Genomic DNA, 21,277 nt, shown 5'->3' with positions numbered 1-21,277 from the left:
GGCCATCCTGATTTAGGTTTTCCGTGATTTCCCTAGATCACTTCAGGCAAATGCCGGGATGGTTCCTTCGAAAGGGCACGGCCGATTTCCTTCCCCATCCTTCCCTAATCAGAGCTTGTGCTCCGTCTCTAATGACCTCGTTGTCGACGGGACGTTAAACACTAATCTCCTCCTCCTCCTTTGATGATTCTTTGTGAAAAATTACATGCTCCATCTTATACCAAGAAATCCTCAATCCAGTCACAAACTTTGTTTGATAATCTATAGACTATACTCTTGTTAATAAGCATCGATATGGTACTGAGTCAAACACTTTTCAGACGTCAAGAAATACTTTATCTATGTGATTACATTGGTCCATGACTTTCATCTGTCATGTGAGAAAAGTACAAGTTGGATTTTGCATAATTTGAAATGCAGCAAGTTGAAATCTGATCCATCTCTCATGTTTTATGCTCCCAAAAATAACTTTTTTTCCAGTCTGTGTATAATGCATTTGCACATTAATAGGTAATCTGTACAGGAATATGCAAAATTGTTATTCATGCAAAATCACAGTTACACTTATATTTCAGTTGTTTTATTTATATTCATGATTACAATGATGCAGTTGGTTGTACCAAAAGTTGAAATAATTAAAAGTTACAGCTAACTGAAGTTAATACAACACTGTATAACATAAGGCATTGTGAGCTAATAAGCAGCAGAGGAGGTAATGTTATCAGTCACTTGAAAAAAGACATTCCTGACTTTCTGAGAACATTTTTGGAATTATCTGAAATAATTAACTTACAAAATAATTGACATTAAAGATTTAGACCCTCAAAATTTCAATCGCCTATTTTTCTTTCAAAATTGAAAGATTCTGAACTTTGACAGTATAATTTCATTGTTGTATTTTTTCTGTATCAGACAACACCTCTCAGTAATTAATTCAGTCAATAAATAAGATTTTGAATACTTTAGAAACATAAAATATTTATTTCAAGATGGATACCATACTTGTAAATTGGCATTTTGGAAGATGCATAATAATAATATTTCCCGTACTTTTGTGAATTACTAACCTATAACATATTTCATAGACCAAACAATAGTAAAGTCTTAAAATCCATGGAAAATAGTAAAATCTAGCCTATCCGAATTGCCAATCATTATGTAATTTCAGAAGGCACCTGATATTCTTATACTTATCTTTAAATATCGACCCCTCCCCAAAATTGCCAGTCTGCAACCAAACAGTACACGGATAACAACATCTCTCTAGTTGGATTACGTCAGTGTCTTTGACTGGCAAGTAACTAGGCAATATCGGTGTGTCAGATTATGCATTACGTTGATGATGACATAAGTATAATCTCTAATCTCCACAAAAAGACTCTGTCACTGATGCTCATGCTCACAACAAATATGTCATTTAATGTAGAGTGTATGCAGACATGAAATAACTTTGCTACATAACGTCTCATGTGATATAGTGAACACGTAACTTCAAAGTGCTGATACTCCACCACCATTATTTATTGGCCAGTGTTATTAATCCTGCTGATCTTACTACAAATAATTTTGTGTACACTGGTACTTTCACATCAGTGTCACTTTATATTATGCAACTGTCAAATTGAATAAATACCATGTTTGTGTTTAATGACAGAATGAGTTTTCTTCCATATATTACCTGTGTAATCTGTGGATTGTAAAACTGGAACTGGTCATCAATTATGGTGTAGTGCAAATAAAGTGGTGTGAACCACTTTTAAAATTCATTTCTTGTTTGGTCTACATCATTTGACACTATCCTTCACAACATCAATTTCCGGGATATCTTATCTTTACAGCAAGATTTGAGACTTCAAGATTCATCAAAACTGAGTGTAGCATCAAACTACAGAGAAGGGGTCAATTGAAAACTGATGTTTCCAGAATCCATGCTTGTTTGTATGCAGGAGATCATTTTATTAGAGATGTCTGGTTACACTTGAGCTCAGATTGTGATTTTACAACAAATGGATGTCAAAGATACTAGATGATTGTTTTGTGGACTGGTGTGACCTGTGCTTTCTTCTAACTATTGGGCACAAGTTTTTGTTCATGTACAGTACATTATGGTTAAAAGTGGAGATAATTCAGCACAAGTTCTTTATACAGTATAATAGAGATTCTATCAAGTCCTAAGCCCTTGTTTAGTCATTTCATTTGTTTCTCAATGCCACCAACACATCTTTTCAGTCACGCAAGAATCAAACTGGTGCAGTACTCCTGGATTCTCCTCTGTAAAGGAACATTTGAAAACAGAGTTTAGTGTTTCTAGTTTTGCTTTGATACCCTAAGTTTGAGTTTCTACATCACCCGCAGACATAAGGACACTAACTGCAGTGCTATTGACAGTGTTGACATATGAATAAAGTTTCTTTGGTTTTTGTGGGAGGTCTTTTGGTAAGATTCTATTAAAGTAATCATTGAATGAATCATCCACTGCTGTTTTGGCAGCCAAGTATGTTTCATTTAGCACATCTCTGTCTCCAATGCTATACTTTGTTTTAAGCATATTGTGCAGTAATTGCTGTTTCTTTCGAGATTCCTTTACTGAGAATATGTACCTTGGAGGGACCCTTCCATCATGAACTGCTCTACTAGGCACAAATCTATCCAATCCTTTGTCAACTATTGTTGAAAGCTTGAGCCAAAGTTCTTCTACATGTTCTTGTCTCTTTATCATGCTTTACTAAACATGTACATTTTTCTTCTTGCTTTTGTCACCTTTATATTTTGTTGCTGCAACTGCCTCCTGGTCGCTGATATCAATTCAGCATGGACATCATCAGAGAGGTCAGGCTTATTTGCTGCCATTAGAGCCAATATATTTAAGTGCGTTTCAGAGCCATCTTTTCTAACTAGTATCCAGAGAAAGCATGTAGTATTGTTCCACAGGATGTCTTCATGCATCTTCCACTTGCAAAACTGTGATATTCCCAATTTATGGTTAGTTTTAGTGTCTCCTGTAATATGACTGTTTAATTAGGAACATTTGTACTAGTTACCTGATAAGGGAGATAGTGCAAGTAGCTATAGAAATAGAAACAAAATTTTGGTTTGCATGTAAAGAGTTTTACGTGTACATTAAAAATATGTGAACAATATTTGCTGTAGATAATTACACTGCATATGACGGTCATGCTAATGTTCAGTCACCGAGTTAAAAAAATCGGGTTTGGTAGCTCTTAGCAAAAGATTATGAGGATGAACACAACCACAGAATATAAAGTGCCTGAAACAGAATTGCTTATCGCAGTAGAGCACTTCATGAATGCCTGCATGAAGCAGTCTCCTGAGTCACACTGAATTTGAACATCAAAATTATGTTTTGTCAGTGTTTGAAATCTCTCTGGTCTGAAGTTATCATATTGAGCTACAGTCCAGGAGTACTGAACAAAGTCTGTGAAGACTGGAGAACAAAACGGATTGTGTGCAGTACACACCATCCACAAAACTGAACCCCTTGATGATGGTATGAACTGGTAGAACGCTATGATACTCAGTCCACTTCAACACCACCTTGAACTCTCAGAAGAATAGTACTTCAAATGGCTGAATGTAAGGTGTGCATCCGGAAGGGATGGTCTTGACTGTATACACCATGTTTTGCAGTTGAATAACATCCATCTGAATCCTGTCACAATATGTCCCAAGCAAATCAACCAGAAGAAGAGACAACTTCACTGAGTATGGGAAGCAGACATAGTGAATGAATTGTGTCAGGATTTGTTTCATGGTTATGCAGGACTGTGAGTCAACTTGAATCAGATTGTGCAGTTTCAACATGTGTTATACTACTCACACTCGAAACTGACCTCTAGCTTCCTGTTAAATTATCAGCATCATTGGAAACATGTATCCACTTGCCAACATAAGGAGTTGGATGGTGTAAGAATGAATTGTTGCATGTTAATTCTGTACTGAGCTTTTACTGACTTGCCTCCCTTGAAGTGCAGAGTTTGCGACGAGTGAAGTTCTTTCTGTATACCACTTTGATCGGTATTACGAATCTGTATACATTCTATGGTGCTAATTAAAGACATTACCCCCTAATCACATCTTTTGTTCATATAATCATATATTCCAGGCTTTACTGATTACACATATGTTGTTGCCCATGACTCAAGATGATGTCTCTATGCAGACACTCCAACCCAGCCAAGGATAGATCCACTAAATTGAGTCACTCCTATTTCTTGGGCCATTTACAAACACAAGCACAAACCTCCCTGTCATCAACATTAGCACCTAGACCAGTTCTCACCAACCAGAATTGTTCAGTTACATAGTCATCTAACATGTGAAATTTTGAGTGCTGGCCTTCCTCCCCTTTCTCTACCACAAGATGTAAATATATCTAAAAACAAAGATGATGTGACTTACCAAACGAAAGCGCTGGCACGTCGATAGACACACAAACAAACACATACATACACACAAAATTCTAGCTTTCGCAACCAATGGTTGCTTCGTCAGGAAAGAGGGAAGGAGAGGGAAAGACGAAAGGATGTGGGTTTTAAGGGAGAGGGTAAGGAGTCATTCCAATCCCGGGAGCGGAAAAACTTACCTTAGGGGGAAAAAAGGACAGGCATACACTCGCACACACACACATATCCATCCGCACATACACAGACACAAGCAGACATTTGTAAAGGCAAAGAGTTTGGGCAGAGATGTCAGTCGGGGCGGAAGTACAGAGGCAAAGATGTTGTTGAAAGACAGGTGAGGTATGAGCGGCGGCAACTTGAAATTAGTGGAGGTTGAGGCCTGGCGGATAACGAGAAGAGAGGATATACTGAAGGGCAAGTTCCCATCTCCGGAGTTCTGACAGGTTGGTGTTAGTGGGAAGTATCTAGATAACCCGGACGGTATAACACTGTGCCAAGATGTGCTGGCCGTGCACCAAGGCATGTTTAGCCACAGGGTGATCCTCATTACCAACAAACACTGTCTGCCTGTGTCCATTCATGCGAATGGACGGTTTGTTGCTGGTCATTCCCACATAGAAAGCTTCACAGTGTAGGCAAGTCAGTAGGTAAATCACGTGGGTGCTTTCACACGTGGCTCTGCCTTTGATCGTGTACACCTTCCGGGTTACAGGACTGGATTAGGTGGTGGTGGGAGGGTGCATTGGACAGGTTTTACACTGGGGGCGGTTACAAGGGTAGGAGCCAGAGGGCAAGGAAGGTGGTTTGGGGATTTCATAGGGATGAACTAATAGGTTACGAAGGTTAGGTGGACGGCGGAAAGACACTCTTGGTGGCGTGGGGAGGATTTCATGAAGGATGGATCTCATTTCAGGGCAGGATTTGAGGAAGTTGTATCCCTGCTGGAGAGCCACATTCAGAGTATGATCCAGTCCTGGAAAGTATCCTGTCACAAATGGGGCACTTTTGTGGTTCTTCTGTGGGAGGTTCTGGGTTTGTAGGGACGAGGAAGTGGCTCTGGTTATTTGCTTCTGTACCAGGTCGGGAGGGTAGTTCCGGGATGTGAAAGCTGTTTTCAGGTTGTTGGTGTAATGGTTTAGGGATTCCGGGCTGGAGCAGATTCGTTTGCCACGAAGACCTAGGCTGTAGGGAATGGACCGTTTGATGTGGAATGGGTGGCAGCTGTCATAATTGAGGTACTGTTACTTGTTGGTGGGTTTGATGTGGATGGACGTGTGAAGCTGGCCATTGGACAGATGGAGGTCAATGTCAAGGAAAGTGGCATGGGATTTGGAGTAGGACCAGGTGAATCTGATGGAACCAAAGGAGTTGAGGTTGGAGAGGAAATTCTGGAGTTCTTCTTCACTGTGAGTCCAGATCATGAAGATGTCATCAATAAATCTGTACCAAACTTTGGGTTGGCAGGCCTGGGTAACCAAGAAGGCTTCCTCTAAGCGACCCATGAATAGGTTGGTGTACGAGGGGGCCATCCTGGTACCCATGGCTGTTCCCTTTAATTGTTGGTATGTCTGGCCTTCAAAAGTCAAGAAGTTGTGGGTCAGGATGAAGCTGGCTAAGGTAATGAGGAAAGAGGTTTTAGGTAGGGTGGCAGGTGATCGGCGTGAAAGGAAGTGCTCCATCGCAGTGAGGCCCTGGACGTGCGGAATATTTGTGTATAAGGAAGTGGCATCAATGGTTACAAGGATGGTTTCTGGGGGTAATAGATTGGGTAAGGATTCCAGGCGTTCGAGAAAGTGGTTGGTGTCTTTGATGAAGGATGGGAGACTGCATGTAATGGGTTGAAGGTGTTGATCTACGTAGGCAGAGATACGTTCTGTGGGGGCTTGGTAACCAGCTACAATGGGGCAGCCGGGATGATTGGGTTTGTGAATTTTAGGAAGAAGGTAGAAGGTAGGGGTGCGGGGTGTCGGTGGGGTCAGGAGGTTGATGGAGTCAGGTGAAGGGTTTTGTAGGGGGCCTAAGGTTCTGAGGATTCCTTGAAGCTCTGCCTTGACCTCAGGAATGGGATTACCTTGGCAAACTTTGTATGTGGTGTTGTCTGAAAGCTGACGCAGTCCCTCAGCCACATACTCCCGACGATCAAGTACCACGGTCGTGGAACCCTTTTCCGCCGGAAGAATGACGATGGATCGGTCAGCCTTCAGATCATGGATAGCTTGGGCTTCAGCAGTGGTGATGTTGGGGGGGAGGATTAAGGTTTTTTAAGAAGGATTGAGAAGCAAGGCTGGAAGTCAGAAATTCCTGGAAGGTTTGGAGAGGGTGATTTTGAGGAAGAGGAGGTGGGTCCCGCTGTGACGGAGGACGGAACTGTTCCAGGCAGGGTTCAATTTGGATAGTGTCTTGGGGAGTTGGATCATTAGGAGTAGGATTAGGATCATTTTTCTTCATGGCAAAGTGATATTTCCAGCAGAGAGTACGAGTGTAGGATAGTAAATCTTTGATGAGGGCTGTTTGGTTGAATCTGGGAGTGGGGCTGATGGTGAGGCCTTTGGATAGGACAGAGGTTTTTGGGAGAGAGGTTTGGAGGAAATGTTAACTACTGAATTGGGATGTTGTGGTTCCAGATTGCGTTGATTGGAATTTTGAGGTTTTGGAGGGAGTGGAGCTGGAAGTGGGAGATTGAGTAGATGGGAGAGACTGGGTTTGTGTGCAATGAGAGGAGGTTGAGGTTTGCTGGAAAGGTTGTGAAGGGTGAGTGAGTTGCCTTTCCGGAGGTGGGAAACCAGGAGATTGGATAATTTTTTGAAGGCCAGACATACCAACAATTAAAGGGAACAGCCATGGGTACCAGGATGGCCCCCTCGTACACCAACCTATTCATGGGTCGCTTAGAGGAAGCCTTCTTGGTTACCCAGGCCTGCCAACCCAAAGTTTGGTACAGATTTATTGATGACATCTTCATGATCTGGACTCACAGTGAAGAAGAACTCCAGAATTTCCTCTCCAACCTCAACTCCTTTGGTTCCATCAGATTCACCTGGTCCTACTCCAAATCCCATGCCACTTTCCTTGACGTTGACCTCCATCTGTCCAATGGCCAGCTTCACACGTCCATCCACATCAAACCCACCAACAAGTAACAGTACCTCAATTATGACAGCTGCCACCCATTCCACATCAAATGGTCCATTCCCTACAGCCTAGGTCTTCGTGGCAAACGAATCTGCTCCAGCCCGGAATCCCTAAACCATTACACCAACAACCTGAAAACAGCTTTCACATCCCGGAACTACCCTCCCGACCTGGTACAGAAGCAAATAACCAGAGCCACTTCCTCGTCCCTTCAAACCCAGAACCTCCCACAGAAGAACCACAAAAGTGCCCCACTTGTGACAGGATACTTTCTGGGACTGGATCAGACTCTGAATGTGGCTCTCCAGCAGGGATACGACTTCCTCAAATCCTGCCCTGAAATGAGATCCATCCTTCATGAAATCCTCCCCACGCCACCAAGAGTGTCTTTCTGCCGTCCACCTAACCTTCGTAACCTCTTAGTTCATCCCTATGAAATCCCCAAACCACCTTCCTTGCCCTCTGGCTCCTACCCTTGTAACCGCCCCCAGTGTAAAACCTGTCCAATGCACCCTCCCACCACCACCTAATCCAGTCCTGTAACCTGGAAGGTGTACACGATCAAAGGCAGAGCCACGTGTGAAAGCACCCACCGTGATTTACCAACTGACCTGCCTACACTGTGAAGCTTTCTATTTGGGAATGACCTGCAACAAACTGTCCATTCACATGAATGGACACAGGCAGACAGTGTTTGTCGGTAATGAGGATCACCCTGTGGCTAAACATGCCTTGGTGCACGGCCAGCACATCTTGGCACAGTGTTACACCGTCCGGGTTATCTGGATACTTCCCACTAACACCAACCTGTCAGAACTCCGGAGATGGGAACTTGCCCTTCAGTATATCCTCTCTTCTCGTTATCCGCCAGGCCTTAACCTCCACTAATTTCAAGTTGCCGCCGCTCATACCTCACCTGTCTTTCAACAACATCTTTGCCTCTGTACTTCCGCCCCGACTGACATCTCTGCCCAAACTCTTTGCCTTTACAAATGTCTGCTTGTGTCTGTGTATGTGCGGATGGATATGTGTGTGTGTGCGAGTGTATGCCTGTCCTTTTTTCCCCCTAAGGTAAGTTTTTCCGCTCCCGGGATTGGAATGACTCCTTACCCTCTCCCTTAAAACCCACATCCTTTCGTCTTTCCCTCTCCTTCCCTCTTTCCTGACGAAGCAACCATTGGTTGCGAAAGCTAGAATTTTGTGTGTATGTATATGTTTGTTTGTGTGTCTATCGACATGCCAGCGCTTTCGTATGGTAAGTCACATCATCTTTGTTTTTAAATATATTTTTCCCGTGTGGAATGTTTCCCTCTATTATATTACAAGATGTAAATATCATAGACAATGTATGTTTTGCACCATATGATTTTGTTTCTGCACTGTATAGAAGCTTAATCTTTTAGTTTCCACAGAATCCTGGAATTCGGTTAATTCCTTTAAAATATATATCCTTCCACTTGTTTTCCTTTGGAGAACTTGGCAGACAACTGGCCTCCATCACTTTGTAACAACTCTTCACCACTATCAGGTTCTGTATCATCCATAAGTTTCTCACAATCAGACAAGTCTTCAGTGTATTCATATTCTTCAATATAGTCTATTGTATTTTTGTGATGTACATCATTACCACTGGTTGCCACTGTTTCACCTATCACACTGACTATGAACGCAGGATTGCTTATCACATGATTATGTTCACAGTGAGAGTAATGTCACACACTGTGAATTCAGTAAAGTCACAACCAGACAGATTAACTGCCGAGGTTGATGCAATGCAGACAGGGGTCACTGTTACACTGATTTCATTGCTCTTTTGTGTAATGTCTGTCTAGTTCACCTAGACATTGCCCTGGACACTTTGTCAGGTGACCTTTTATATGGCACAGTGTGTGTCAACCATAGCATACACTGCAAATAACTGAATTAGCTAGAGGGACACTGTTTACAAGACTACAGTTACTAAACTCATGATATCATGTTAGGTATGGTCCACTGTTAGTGGATTTCATATCTTTGTAGCTAACAGGGTAATTGGCAATCGAATCTTCATAGCTTGCAGCATAATTGGTAATGACACTTAGTTCATACATTTTTGTAATCAGCACCTCAAACATATTCATACAAACCACAACTCAGCTGCATTTGTGATCACAACTTGCGCTAACTCCTTTGTGAGATTTTCATTAAAGTTTTCTATTATGTCAGGGGTGGGTCTTGTGTTCGATAGTAGGAACAAATCATACATTCAAATTCTGATGGTGCTGAGTGTCTTGTCCATGCAACGAATATTTAATCTCCATCACCCATTAGCCATGCCCTTTTGATATGGACTTCAGTAACCAATACTGAATGAGCTCCACTGCCTTTTAGGAGTGCTTCAAACTTTGATATTGTTTTTCAAATAATTTGACACTTGATCACTGGCATTATAATAATTTCAGGTGTGTTTGTGTGTGTGTGTCTTATACAAAATGACTCAGGTTCATAAGCTAAGCTACATGTGGCTCCCTTGTACCATGTAACCTTGAGGTGCACATCCTTCGTTGCTGTCTCCATATTTTTCATTTTTCTCTCACTCATTCTCTGTCCATTTATTATCTTTCCTTTCTTTCTTTCTTTCTTTCTTTCTCTTGTTCCATCTCATTCACCATACATAGTTTTGTTGAATATGTGTTGAATATGATATTCACATTAATTTTACAGCCTGATTAATCTATCTTAATGACTGCTAGACATAATTCTGACATTATTTCTGCTGTATCCTGCTACTAGTGCATGTGTGTGTTTCGATTGTGGTGTCACCTTGCATGTGTGTTTGAATCAGCCATCAAATATATCAGTGGCCACTGGAGGCTGCCTGTGGGGGGTGAGCACATAGTGTGGTCTCTAGTGCCAGTGATTCTCACATATGTATATGCAGAGCAGTGCTGAATGACGATCTCTGTATTCATCAAGTTGTGCCACTCACACCAGTAGTTCTGTGTCTTGTAGTGTATGGACTTCTGAGAGGCTTATTTCTGTTAATAGTTCAGCAGTTTATGAATAAAGCCATATATGTGTTAATTGGATCAGTTTTGTGTGTTACTTGGTTACTACATGATTGGTGACAAGTTTGGAACAGTTTTGGCCTGTGCAGTCTCTTAAGTGCCCTCTTGTCAAGATAGTCATAATGGATGCCACGCCACTGGCCCTCATTCAGCAGCTTACTTCGGCAGTGACCACTTTGTTGGCTTCCATTAACAGACAGGGTACCATTCCACTGGTGCATCTACCCAATTTTCTCCCATATGATGATACAGCCGAAGATCAGGAAGCTTATAAAAATGACTCAGACAACATTTTTTACCTTTTGGTGTGACAGACTTGAATTTGTGCAAAGCCTTCTTCCTCTCATGGATTCCACCCAAAATGTATCAATTACTGTGTCAGCTTGCTCCTTTACATGAGAGCAGCTCTTACTTTCGATCACATGTGCAGTGTATTCTCCAACTATCCTCACTAATGAACGCATTTACCATCGCAAATGAGTACATTTCATAGGGGCACAGGTTGATTCTACCAACGCTGCAAGAAACCAAATCAGTCATACAGGGCCTGGGCAGCTGAACTTCAAGGTCTTCAACAAAAGTGTCAGTGTCAGTTCACCACCGATGTCCATAATGACTCTTATGCAGACTCTGTGGTGTGTGACAAGATTGTCTGATAAGCTTCAGACCAGAAGGTTTTACTTTGTGAAAACCCCCATTGGCAGAAGTTCTGCAAATAGCACAGTCTTTTGAAGTTTCTTGGACAGTGGGTGACCAAATTGAAGTGTGGTGTAATGTGGCTGTAATGGCACAAAATGTGCCCACTAGGACAACAGATGGCTTGCACAAGGAAGTGGCAGTGGCAGTGGTAAACATGCAGGCCAAGCACTGAGCAGACCAAGGTCAGTCCAAGCAGATGCGAGTGCCACAAGGCCAGCATCAGTGTTCTCTGTTTCCCTCTTATTCTTTCTGAATTGTCAAGCATGAATGCCTAAGCACTGGGCTACTTGTAATGCTTGCCAGAAGACAGGCCACATCGTCTCCATGTGCATCTACATATGTTGTTTGCCAAAGGTTTCTCAGGATATGGACATGGACATAAACAGTGTTTCTATAATGCTTATGACTCCTCACAAGTTGTGTATTGAATTAAGTGTTTTTTGACAAGTGCTTTGGTTACAGGCATCACATTTGAAGTCCAGCTGGGTCACAGTGCTGAGACAGTGCAGCTGTGTTTATATATTTATGGGTATGTGCTCTTGAGAAAAACACAAGAACATACAATGGTGGTTTGAAAAGTTCTCGGAATCACAATGAGAGGCCAGCGCTAGTACGAGTTGTTCATGTGATATTCATTGGGCTGTTGCCTGTAAACACATTCTCTTGAAAGAGAGCTGTGGTAGTGACATGGCTCTGTTGTTGTTCCTGTGTAGTGACTTGTGAAGATGTAGAAAAATCGATATTCGAGCAGTGATTATGTACTTCATAAAAAAAGGTATGAAAGCAAAGGACATTCATGCCAATTTCCAGAATACACTGGAGAACTCTGCTGCTTAATATTCAACTGTTGCCAAGTGGACAAATGAATTTAAACTTGGTCGGGAGAGTTTAGATGATGATCTGTGCAGTGGTCTGCCAAGGCATACCACTACTCCAGAAATGCAAAAGTGCACAAAATAGTCATGGAGGACCACCAATTGGTAGTGCATGAAATTGCTCACTCTCATCAGATACCATATGAAAGGGTATATCGCATTTTAACTGAAGAATCAGAAATGAAAAAATTATTTGCAAGATGGGTGCCGCAACAAGACACTGCAACACCCCCACATGTGCCGTCGCCATGCAAAATTACATGAACTAAGATATGAATTGTTACCACACCCACCTTATTCACCTGATATAGCTTCATCAGGCTGCCATCTGTTCCAAAAACTGAAATTTTTTCTTGGTGGACGAAGATCCACTTCAAACAAAGAGTTTATAGCCGGAGTTGACAACTATTTTGAAGGCCCAGACTAAACTCATGTTTGAGATGGGATCAAGGCACTGGAACATTGTTGGACAAAGTACATTAATATACAAGGAGACTACATTGAAAAATAAAAAAGTTTGAGTGATGTAAGTACTTTTTCTCTATTCCGTTTCGAGAACTTTTCAAATCATCCTTCTACTATTTTTCAGTTTGAGGCAATAGGCTGTACAAAATTTAAATGTCAACATGCTGGGAAATGGAATTTTCTGACCAAAAGGATGCGTAATACTGCATTAAGAGACCCAGAGAGTGTACACAATGAAACAGTGCCCTCAGAGTGGGGAATAATCACTACAGGTGTACCACTGGATATATTTAAGATGGTCTGTCTTAAGCACCTCAGCCTGTGTGTACATGATTTGCCATGATGGATCCAACAAGCAGAAACAGACCTTTTTGGTGATGACACAAGTACAAATATCATAATCAGCCCCAGTGGAGAAAATTCAGCACTTGAAAATGTAAATAAAATTTTCTTCAAAATTAATAACTGCCTCTTTGCAAATGGACTGTGACTGAAATTAGATAAAAGACAATATATAAAATTCTATACTGCACAATTGCTGACCTACATCTAGAAATAATTCATGAGAGAAACTCAAAATAGGTATTTATACTGATAATAACATGAACTGGAAGTCACATGTTTTAGACAGTCTTAGCAGTCTAATCTCTGCAATTTTTGCATCACATATAACAGCAGACTTTGCAGAGGGAAAGTCAAAAAGTTGTCTTGCTTTTCTTGTTTTCATTCACTACTATTTTAAGGGAAAGTATTCTGGGGCAACATATCATTAAGAAACAAAGTAACTGTTGATTAGAATGTGTAATGAGGGTAATGTGTGATGTACATGCTCAAACTTCTTGTGGGCAGCTTCTTAAACAGTTGGCAACTGACAACAATCTCACAGAACTCCCATATGAAATTTGTTGCCAACACTCTATCACAAGTGAAAAACGACAATAAGATTTACAAATGTAGTGCTAGAAGAAGAAATTACTTCACCCAGACTTAGTATGCTACAGAAAATCTTTTACTCTATTGCATAATTTCTGAATGTGTAACAATACATCACATTCAACATAGAAGTGGTCCCAGTTTGTTACAGGAAAACTTCATTTTATTTGAAATCACAAAATACTTTTAAAAATTGCAAGAATAAAAAATTTTCAATCTGTATGGAAAATGGTTGTCCTGCACCTCCATGCATTTTTGTGTTTGTGACATCACATTCAAAATCACTCATAGAGAAATGAAACATTGATTTTTTTCTACTGAACTGTTCTTGCCAGGGCACTTGAATTAAAAAATTGCTCATAAAAAACTCATGAGTCTTCTTAAAGAAACCAGTATTGATGCAAGCTTCAACTGTATACATCATTTCATTCACAGAATATGGCATGCTTCATGTGAATAACTTAGAATATGTTTTCTTTTAGTTGACTACCATTTTAGGATGATTTTCATAAACTTTTTCTTAAATACCCCCATAGATAAATGTCACATGCAGACAACTCCAGCAATTGAAGCACTCACAAACCTTTACTTACTGCATATTCTTCTGCAAAGGCTTCTTGAATATGAGACAGCTATTGATGAGACATGTGGCAAGTAGCTCCATCTTTCTGGAAAAGTACTATAGCCTTTTGTGTTCATTTATCTTAGAGTAGAAATTTTCAAAAATTTGAGGATAAATGTCTTTATTGGCAGTGGTTTCAAAACACATGGGACTGACAATTTAACTACTAGAATCCGTGCACTAAACTTAAGTTTTTGTCACTGTGGAAGGGAACTTGATGCACTATCTGAGGACTTTTAGTAGTCCAGTAGCAGTTTGGCTATTCACATGGCTACAGAGGTGAAACAAGACTTCATCACTCAAAAATATAGTGTTGGCTCAAGTTCACAGTCCACTGTACTCTTAAGCTGCCATTTGCAGTACTTAACCCGCTTTCCTTTATCAACTGGAAGTCATGCCTGAATGGATTAAACACAGCAAGGTTACAGCTCTAGGCACATAACTACAGAGACACAAGATGGATATTTAATATCTGTCTGTAGCCAAAGCTGTGTGACACCTTTTTTCAGGCTAGCAGTGGTATTCTAGCAAAATGTTTGCATCTGCTTCTAGAATTCAAACAGAAAGCTTATGATTATGCTCAGAATTAGACACACTACCACTGAACCACAATTTTGTTATCAACTTCAGAACACTGTGTTTTGTGGGAACACTTGGATTCAGAAATTGCTCATAAAAAATTCATGACTCTTCTTAAACAAACCAGCGATGATGTAAGCTTCAACTGTATACACCATTTCATTCGCAGAATAGAGCATAATTTACTTGAAGAACTTAGAAAATGACAAAAGGATACTCACAGCATGTTCAAGCATTGGACGTATTGCATACTGTGTGTATTTGTGTGTGTGTGAACTACAATTTCAAAACAGACTTGTTCCACATCATAACATGATGTTACAGTTACGATCCACAAAAAATGCAAACAGCAAAACTAAAGTAACACATTAAACATCCCTTTTCTTTCTATATCCTACAAGAGTGAACTGTTAATTAGTAAACATCTGTACTTGACTTTCAAAATTATAAACTGTTTTACTGGTACAAATCTTAAGATCTGCTGAAAAAGTTAACAATACGTATTGTCAACTTACACCGTTTATTGATTGTAAACATTGTCGCAATACAAAAAGAAATAAAATAAACAAAATGAAATGGCTTATCTTCAGACCCTATTCTGTGCTTACTATCTAAGCTAGCTGTCTGTAGTGTTGGTATTTTTTATTCATCACCATCAGTATAATCATCACCACTCTTGATGTTCATTTGTAAGCATACTAGCAATTTTTTCTTCCTGGCATGCGCCCTTACTACATCCTCTTTTGAGCCTTCCATGTCATGGCTTATATACACAGCACTTTTTGAATCCTTTCATTGTAGATTCACTTGAGATTCTGTTGCACCTAGTAGGCAACCACTGCCTTGTCATGGCTATTGAGGATTTCCTGTCTCCCACCTGGTGTACCAGCATGGTCTCCTTGGGGGAGGGAGCGACACTCACTGTAAAGCTGTTGGAGGTGAGTCATGAAAGATCTAATCACAACAGCATCAATCCCTTCAAGTTGAAAGTACTATAGTGCAGTTGTATTATGTGATTGTTTGAGGCAGACATGTGAAGCAGCCATCCCATCCTCACTGCAGATGTTGGGTACCTTGTCTCATTGACTGTACTGTATGTGTATGTTGTTCTTTGATACTAGGTCTTTAACTTTCTGAATGTGGTGATCCCCGAAAAGATCCAGCACCAACGTTCTCCTGCTGTAAAGTTGACTAGTATAGGGTCATTAGTTACACATCCCTTTTCTTGATGTCCAAAGATAGCTCCTGAATACAGTTTCTCTTTCAGTATGGTTTTCCTCTCAAGAATTCAAAATGGTGGCAGCTTCTTTCCATCCACCAGAGTATGTAGCAAAACTATTGTTCTGGGCAGAACTTTATGTAGGAACACCATTACCAACCTTCTTGTTGATCATAAAATTTGGTGACATATCAGAATGAACAGGCTTGTGTTCAGATTACACTTATGACCTAAGAAATAGTCATGTTGTTTCCTTATGCTTATTACATGTTGCTAAACCACATATAACTTTTGTTCGGATATTGTGGGAAGTTGTTGAACTTGAATTGTTCTTTACTCTAAACCTCATCATCAACTTCATGCACCATCCAGTACTCTTTGAATTTCAGGCCACATGCAGTTGGAAAAATTGCCCTTTGTGCAGTTGTTTATGGCTTCATATGCAGTATGTTTCTTCTTTTCCTCCCTAGTTCTCTTATTTCAGACTCCCCAAAATCCTTAAAACTCAGTGCATATGTGTTTAATTTGAAAAAAAAGCAAGTCATAATTGCAGGTTGATTTATTTGAATCATTGTTTTTATTAAAATAAATAATTGTTTTACACTGTAGCACAATTTTGTGGGCAGTGCATAATTCAGTATTGTAAGACTTCTCTTAACTATGGCTTCAGATAGAGCATATAAAAATACCTCCTAGTTACTATATGTTCTAACACAAGAATTCAAAAGACACCAGCAGTACTACAAAAGCATTATTCCCCATTTAATCTCTGTGACACAAATGAGCTTATTTACTGTAGTCACAGATGATGTTTTGTTGAAATAGTTTATAACTATTCATGTTTCATAAACCACTTGAAAATTAGCATTTTATTGCCTGCATGAAATGACTGTGAGCCAAAAAACACATAGAACCGCAGCTATTATTTGCATCCATTATCAATTGCTACAATTTACCGTTGTTACAACATTGACAATCCAAGTGAACTGAATGTCAGTAACATTTCATCCTCTCAGCTCCCTAGTGCAGAAATTGGAATACTCTGGACTAACAGTTTACTTGGTTCATTATTTGTTGTGTCTTGAAAATCAACACTGCTGTGTAGTATTAGCAGCATTAGTGTCATTTTTTTAAGTATTTGATGGGAACATATTTATGTTAGAATCAATTTGTTCCCTGTAAAAATGTGTACTACTCTTGAATAGCTCTTCATATGTAATGACAGTTCAGTTCTGATAGGATTTGGATTCAGGTGAACTACAGTTTAAGTGTGGTAGATATTCATAAAAAGCAAGAGCTGCAGGTTGAATTCTCTTAGTGAACTCCACTATCACAGCTGTTTCTGTAAATGTAAGATAACTCCTATGTTAAGCCATTACACAATGTATAAACCTTGTCCTCCACAACCAAAGCTTAGTCTGCTAATGTAAGATGATGCTGTGTATTTGAATGACACAATTTTGAAAAAGATGTCTTGTTTTACAGTTAGTAAAAAACAGTATTTTGTTTCACCTGAGTGAACTTTTTAAAAGAATTCTCACATTTTTAAGACACTGCAGTTTCATTGTGAATGTGTTTTACAGATGTGTGTCTTTCTGTGCAGAGATATTCTACTGATGCAGGGTGTCGAAATGAGAGACTGCCACTTCCACAGCCTGAAATTGGTAGCAGAAACATTCTTATGGATGAACAGGCAGAGTCAACAGCCACTGTGGAAAACACTGGTAAGCCATTTGCATTTCATATCTAGCCACTTACACGTCAACAGAGTATTGAAGTCTGATAGAAAAATTCATTGCTCATTATATTACCTTTCGAGCAATCCAGCACAAATACGTCCAATTTCCAAAGTCCCTGAAATTTTAGTAGCAATAAATAATATATGCATCTATGTGGTTGTTTCAAATACATGTAGTTATAGGTACATGCTGCACTGTAACTTGTTGAAATCATTCCTGCAGATTTAAATTAGAGTATCCAGGTTGCTCATCCACTGTATCACTGTAGAGTCACAGTGACTAGTCTCATTGTTGGCTGTGGTAGGATCAACACTGGCGCTCTTTGATTATATGAGTGGCAAATCTGATGCAGTACAAGAACAGAGTGTCTCCAGTGGAACAGAATGTATGACACTCAACAGCAAGGGGTCCCTGCCTCACCATCTCTCGCTCTTGTTTAATGTTTGATGTGTCTAGAGAAATACAGGTACTGGTGCATTAAAAAATGCAAAAACAAAAATTATAAACAACCAGCTGAATAAGGTAAAGGAAAAATAAACAAAGGTTATTGTTCAGGTTTTGCAACCACTCAACTGCTTTAGGGGCAGATTGATGTAGTTCTTCCAGGGATCTGGTGAAAACATGAGAGACTGGCCTGAACGACTTGTGGCACCACCTATACCAACTCACAACAGTCACATCTTGGGGATTCTGACCACTCCAGCTATTTCCCTACCCCACAGCTGATTTGATTCAGTTTGCATCAGGTGGCACAAGGGAAAATGAAGTGCTGGAGTTTGATAGTTAGATTCTTGAGTCACAAGAAGTCTTCCTGGAGTGAAAGTGAACACTTCAATTTGCAGGCAGCCACAGGATTGAAAGTATAGTTATTCTCCAGGCTTGTTGACAACATTTCAGCCAGGTTGTGGAACTCTGCTGAATGATATTGTGTATGAGGAGATATTGATTCTTCTGTATTATCCATAATCAAGTAAGAGCTTGCTCTCTTCTTGCTCGAGTTATAGTAATGTTGCTTAGCACAAGCAAGCCACTGAAAATGCAAGTGGATAATGTGCATGGCCTAACTCAGCTGATGATATGGCCTTACTTTACAGATGAAGGAACTAAAGTCAGTACTGTTATTCTGAGTGTGTTTGCATTGGCTCCCCAAGAGTTACAGAACTAATATTCATAGTTAACATCTATATAATTGATATTGCAAGTTCATAGATCATAACCTATTAGATCTCAAACTATGAAAGTTCTCTGATGTATGGTTAATATATATATATATGTGTGTGTGTGTGTATGTGTGTGTGTGTGTGTGTGTGTGTGTGTGTGTGTGTTCTTCGTAAATGAACTCACTGAATAGCTGAAGTGCTGAGTCATCAATAACCACATATCAGGAAAGATGAGGGAGTCTTATGACTTGATCTCTTTGATTTTATTCGCACTTACTTTGTAGATCAGTGCCCAAACATCAATAGTAGTAGTAGTAGTAGTAGTTTATTCATCCAGAGACAATGTACATTGCATGGATTTCGTCCAAAAATACATAGTATATATATACACACATATAGGGTTAACAATACTATACAAAATACAGATGTGCATAGTAGACTACATAACATCAGACCACATTGAAATAGCATGTACAACTTTGATTATTTACATTGATGTATGAGAAAGACTTTTTATATGGAATACACAGTTGATATTTACAGGGTGTTTCAAAAATGACCGGTATATTTGAAACGGCAATAAAAACTAAACGAGCAGTGATAGAAATACACCGTTTGTTGCAATATGCTTGGGACAACAGTAAATTTTCAGGCGGACAAACATTTCGAAATTACAGTAGTTACAATTTTCAACAACAGATGGCGCTGCAAGTGATGTGAAAGATATAGAAGACAACGCTGTCTGTGGGTGCGCCATTCTGTACGTCGTCTTTCTGCTGTAAGCGTGTGCTGTTCACAACGTGCAAGTGTGCTGTAGACAACATGGTTTATTCCTTAGAACAGAGGATTTTTCTGGTGTTGGAATTCCACCGCCTAGAACACAGTGTTGTTGCAACAAGACGAAGTTTCCAACGGAGGTTTAATGTAACCAAAGGACCGAAAAGCAATACAATAAAGGATCTGTTTGAAAAATTTCAACGGACTGGGAACGTGACAGATGAACATGCTGGAAAGGTAGGGCGACCGCGTATGGCAACCACAGAGGGCAACGCGCAGCTAGTGCAGCAGGTGATCCAACAGCGGCCTCGGGTTTCCGTTCGCCATGTTGCAGCTACGGTCCAAATGACGCCAACGTCCACGTATCGTCTCATGCGCCAGAGTTTACACCTCTATCCATACAAAATTCAAACGCGGCAACCCCTCAGCGCTGCTACCATTGCTGCACGAGAGACATTCGCTAACGATATAGTGCACAGGATTGATGACGGCGATATGCATGTGGGCAGCATTTGGTTTACTGACGAAGCTTATTTTTACCTGGACGGCTTCGTCAATAAACAGAACTGGCGCATATGGGGAACCGAAAAGCCCCATGTTGCAGTCCCATCGTCCCTGCATCCTCAAAAAGTACTGGTCTGGGCCGCCATTTCTTCCAAAGGAATCATTGGCCCATTTTTCAGATCCGAAACGATTACTGCATCACGCTATCTGGACATTCTTCGTGAATTTGTTGCGGTACAAACTGCCTTAGATGACACTGCGAACACCTCGTGGTTTATGCAAGATGGTGCCCGGCCACATCGCACGGCCGACGTCTTTAATTTCCTGAATGAATATTTCGATGATCGTGTGATTGCTTTGGGCTATCCGAAACATACAGGAGTCGGCGTGGATTGGCCTCCCTATTCGCCAGACATGAACCCCTGTGACTTCTTTCTGTGGGGACACTTGAAAGACCAGGTGTACCGCCAGAATCCAGAAACAATAGAACAGCTGAAGCAGTACATCTCATCTGCTGTGAAGCCATTCCGCCAGACACGTTGTCAAATGTTTCAGGTAATTTCATTCAGAGACTACGCCATATTATTCCTACGCATGGTGGATATGTGGAAAATATCGTACTATAGAGTTTCCCAGACCGCAGCGCCATCTGTTGTTGAAAATTGTAACTACTGTAATTTCGAAAGTTTGTCTGCCTGAAAATGTACTGTTGTCCCAAGCATATCGCAACAAACGGTGTATTTCTATCGCTGCTCATTTAGTTTTTATTGCCGTTTCAAATATACCGGTCGTTTTTGAAACACCCTGTAGATATAACACATACAATTCTAGCACTTTTGTACATATTATTTATTTAGATTATAGCAACAGTCAGATAGAAATTACTATTGGCACAGAGTACATAAATATAATTGTTTAGTATGAAGCTATTCCAGGTATTCTTTTACACTATAATAGCAGTTGGTCATTAAAAATTTGAATACTGCTTCTTTAAATGAAGACAATTTTTTTATTTCTTTTATCTTTACCGGTAGTTTGTTATACAATCTGCTTCCTTGTATGTTTGTTTGTTTCTGCGCCAAAGCCTTGTTAACTCTTTTTA

The 21,277-nt window shown here is 40.2% G+C and overlaps 1 protein-coding gene across 2 annotated transcripts in view; it reads left to right on the top strand.

Moving 5' to 3' along the window:
- LOC126484536 (murinoglobulin-1-like) overlaps positions 1-21,277 on the top strand; it is a 291,073-nt gene that overhangs the window by 218,738 nt on the left and 51,058 nt on the right. For both annotated transcript variants that reach the window (XM_050108083.1, XM_050108084.1), the window contains one exon: positions 17,599-17,719. In XM_050108083.1, coding sequence (XP_049964040.1) covers positions 17,599-17,719 — 121 coding nt within the window. The remainder of the gene's footprint in view (positions 1-17,598; positions 17,720-21,277) is intronic.

Source organism: Schistocerca serialis, chromosome 6, assembly GCF_023864345.2.
Source record: "Schistocerca serialis cubense isolate TAMUIC-IGC-003099 chromosome 6, iqSchSeri2.2, whole genome shotgun sequence".
Lineage (NCBI taxonomy): Eukaryota > Metazoa > Arthropoda > Insecta > Orthoptera > Acrididae > Schistocerca > Schistocerca serialis.
The sequence above is the reverse complement of the archived record's forward strand: the minus strand, read 5'-3'. Positions and strand labels throughout refer to the sequence as shown.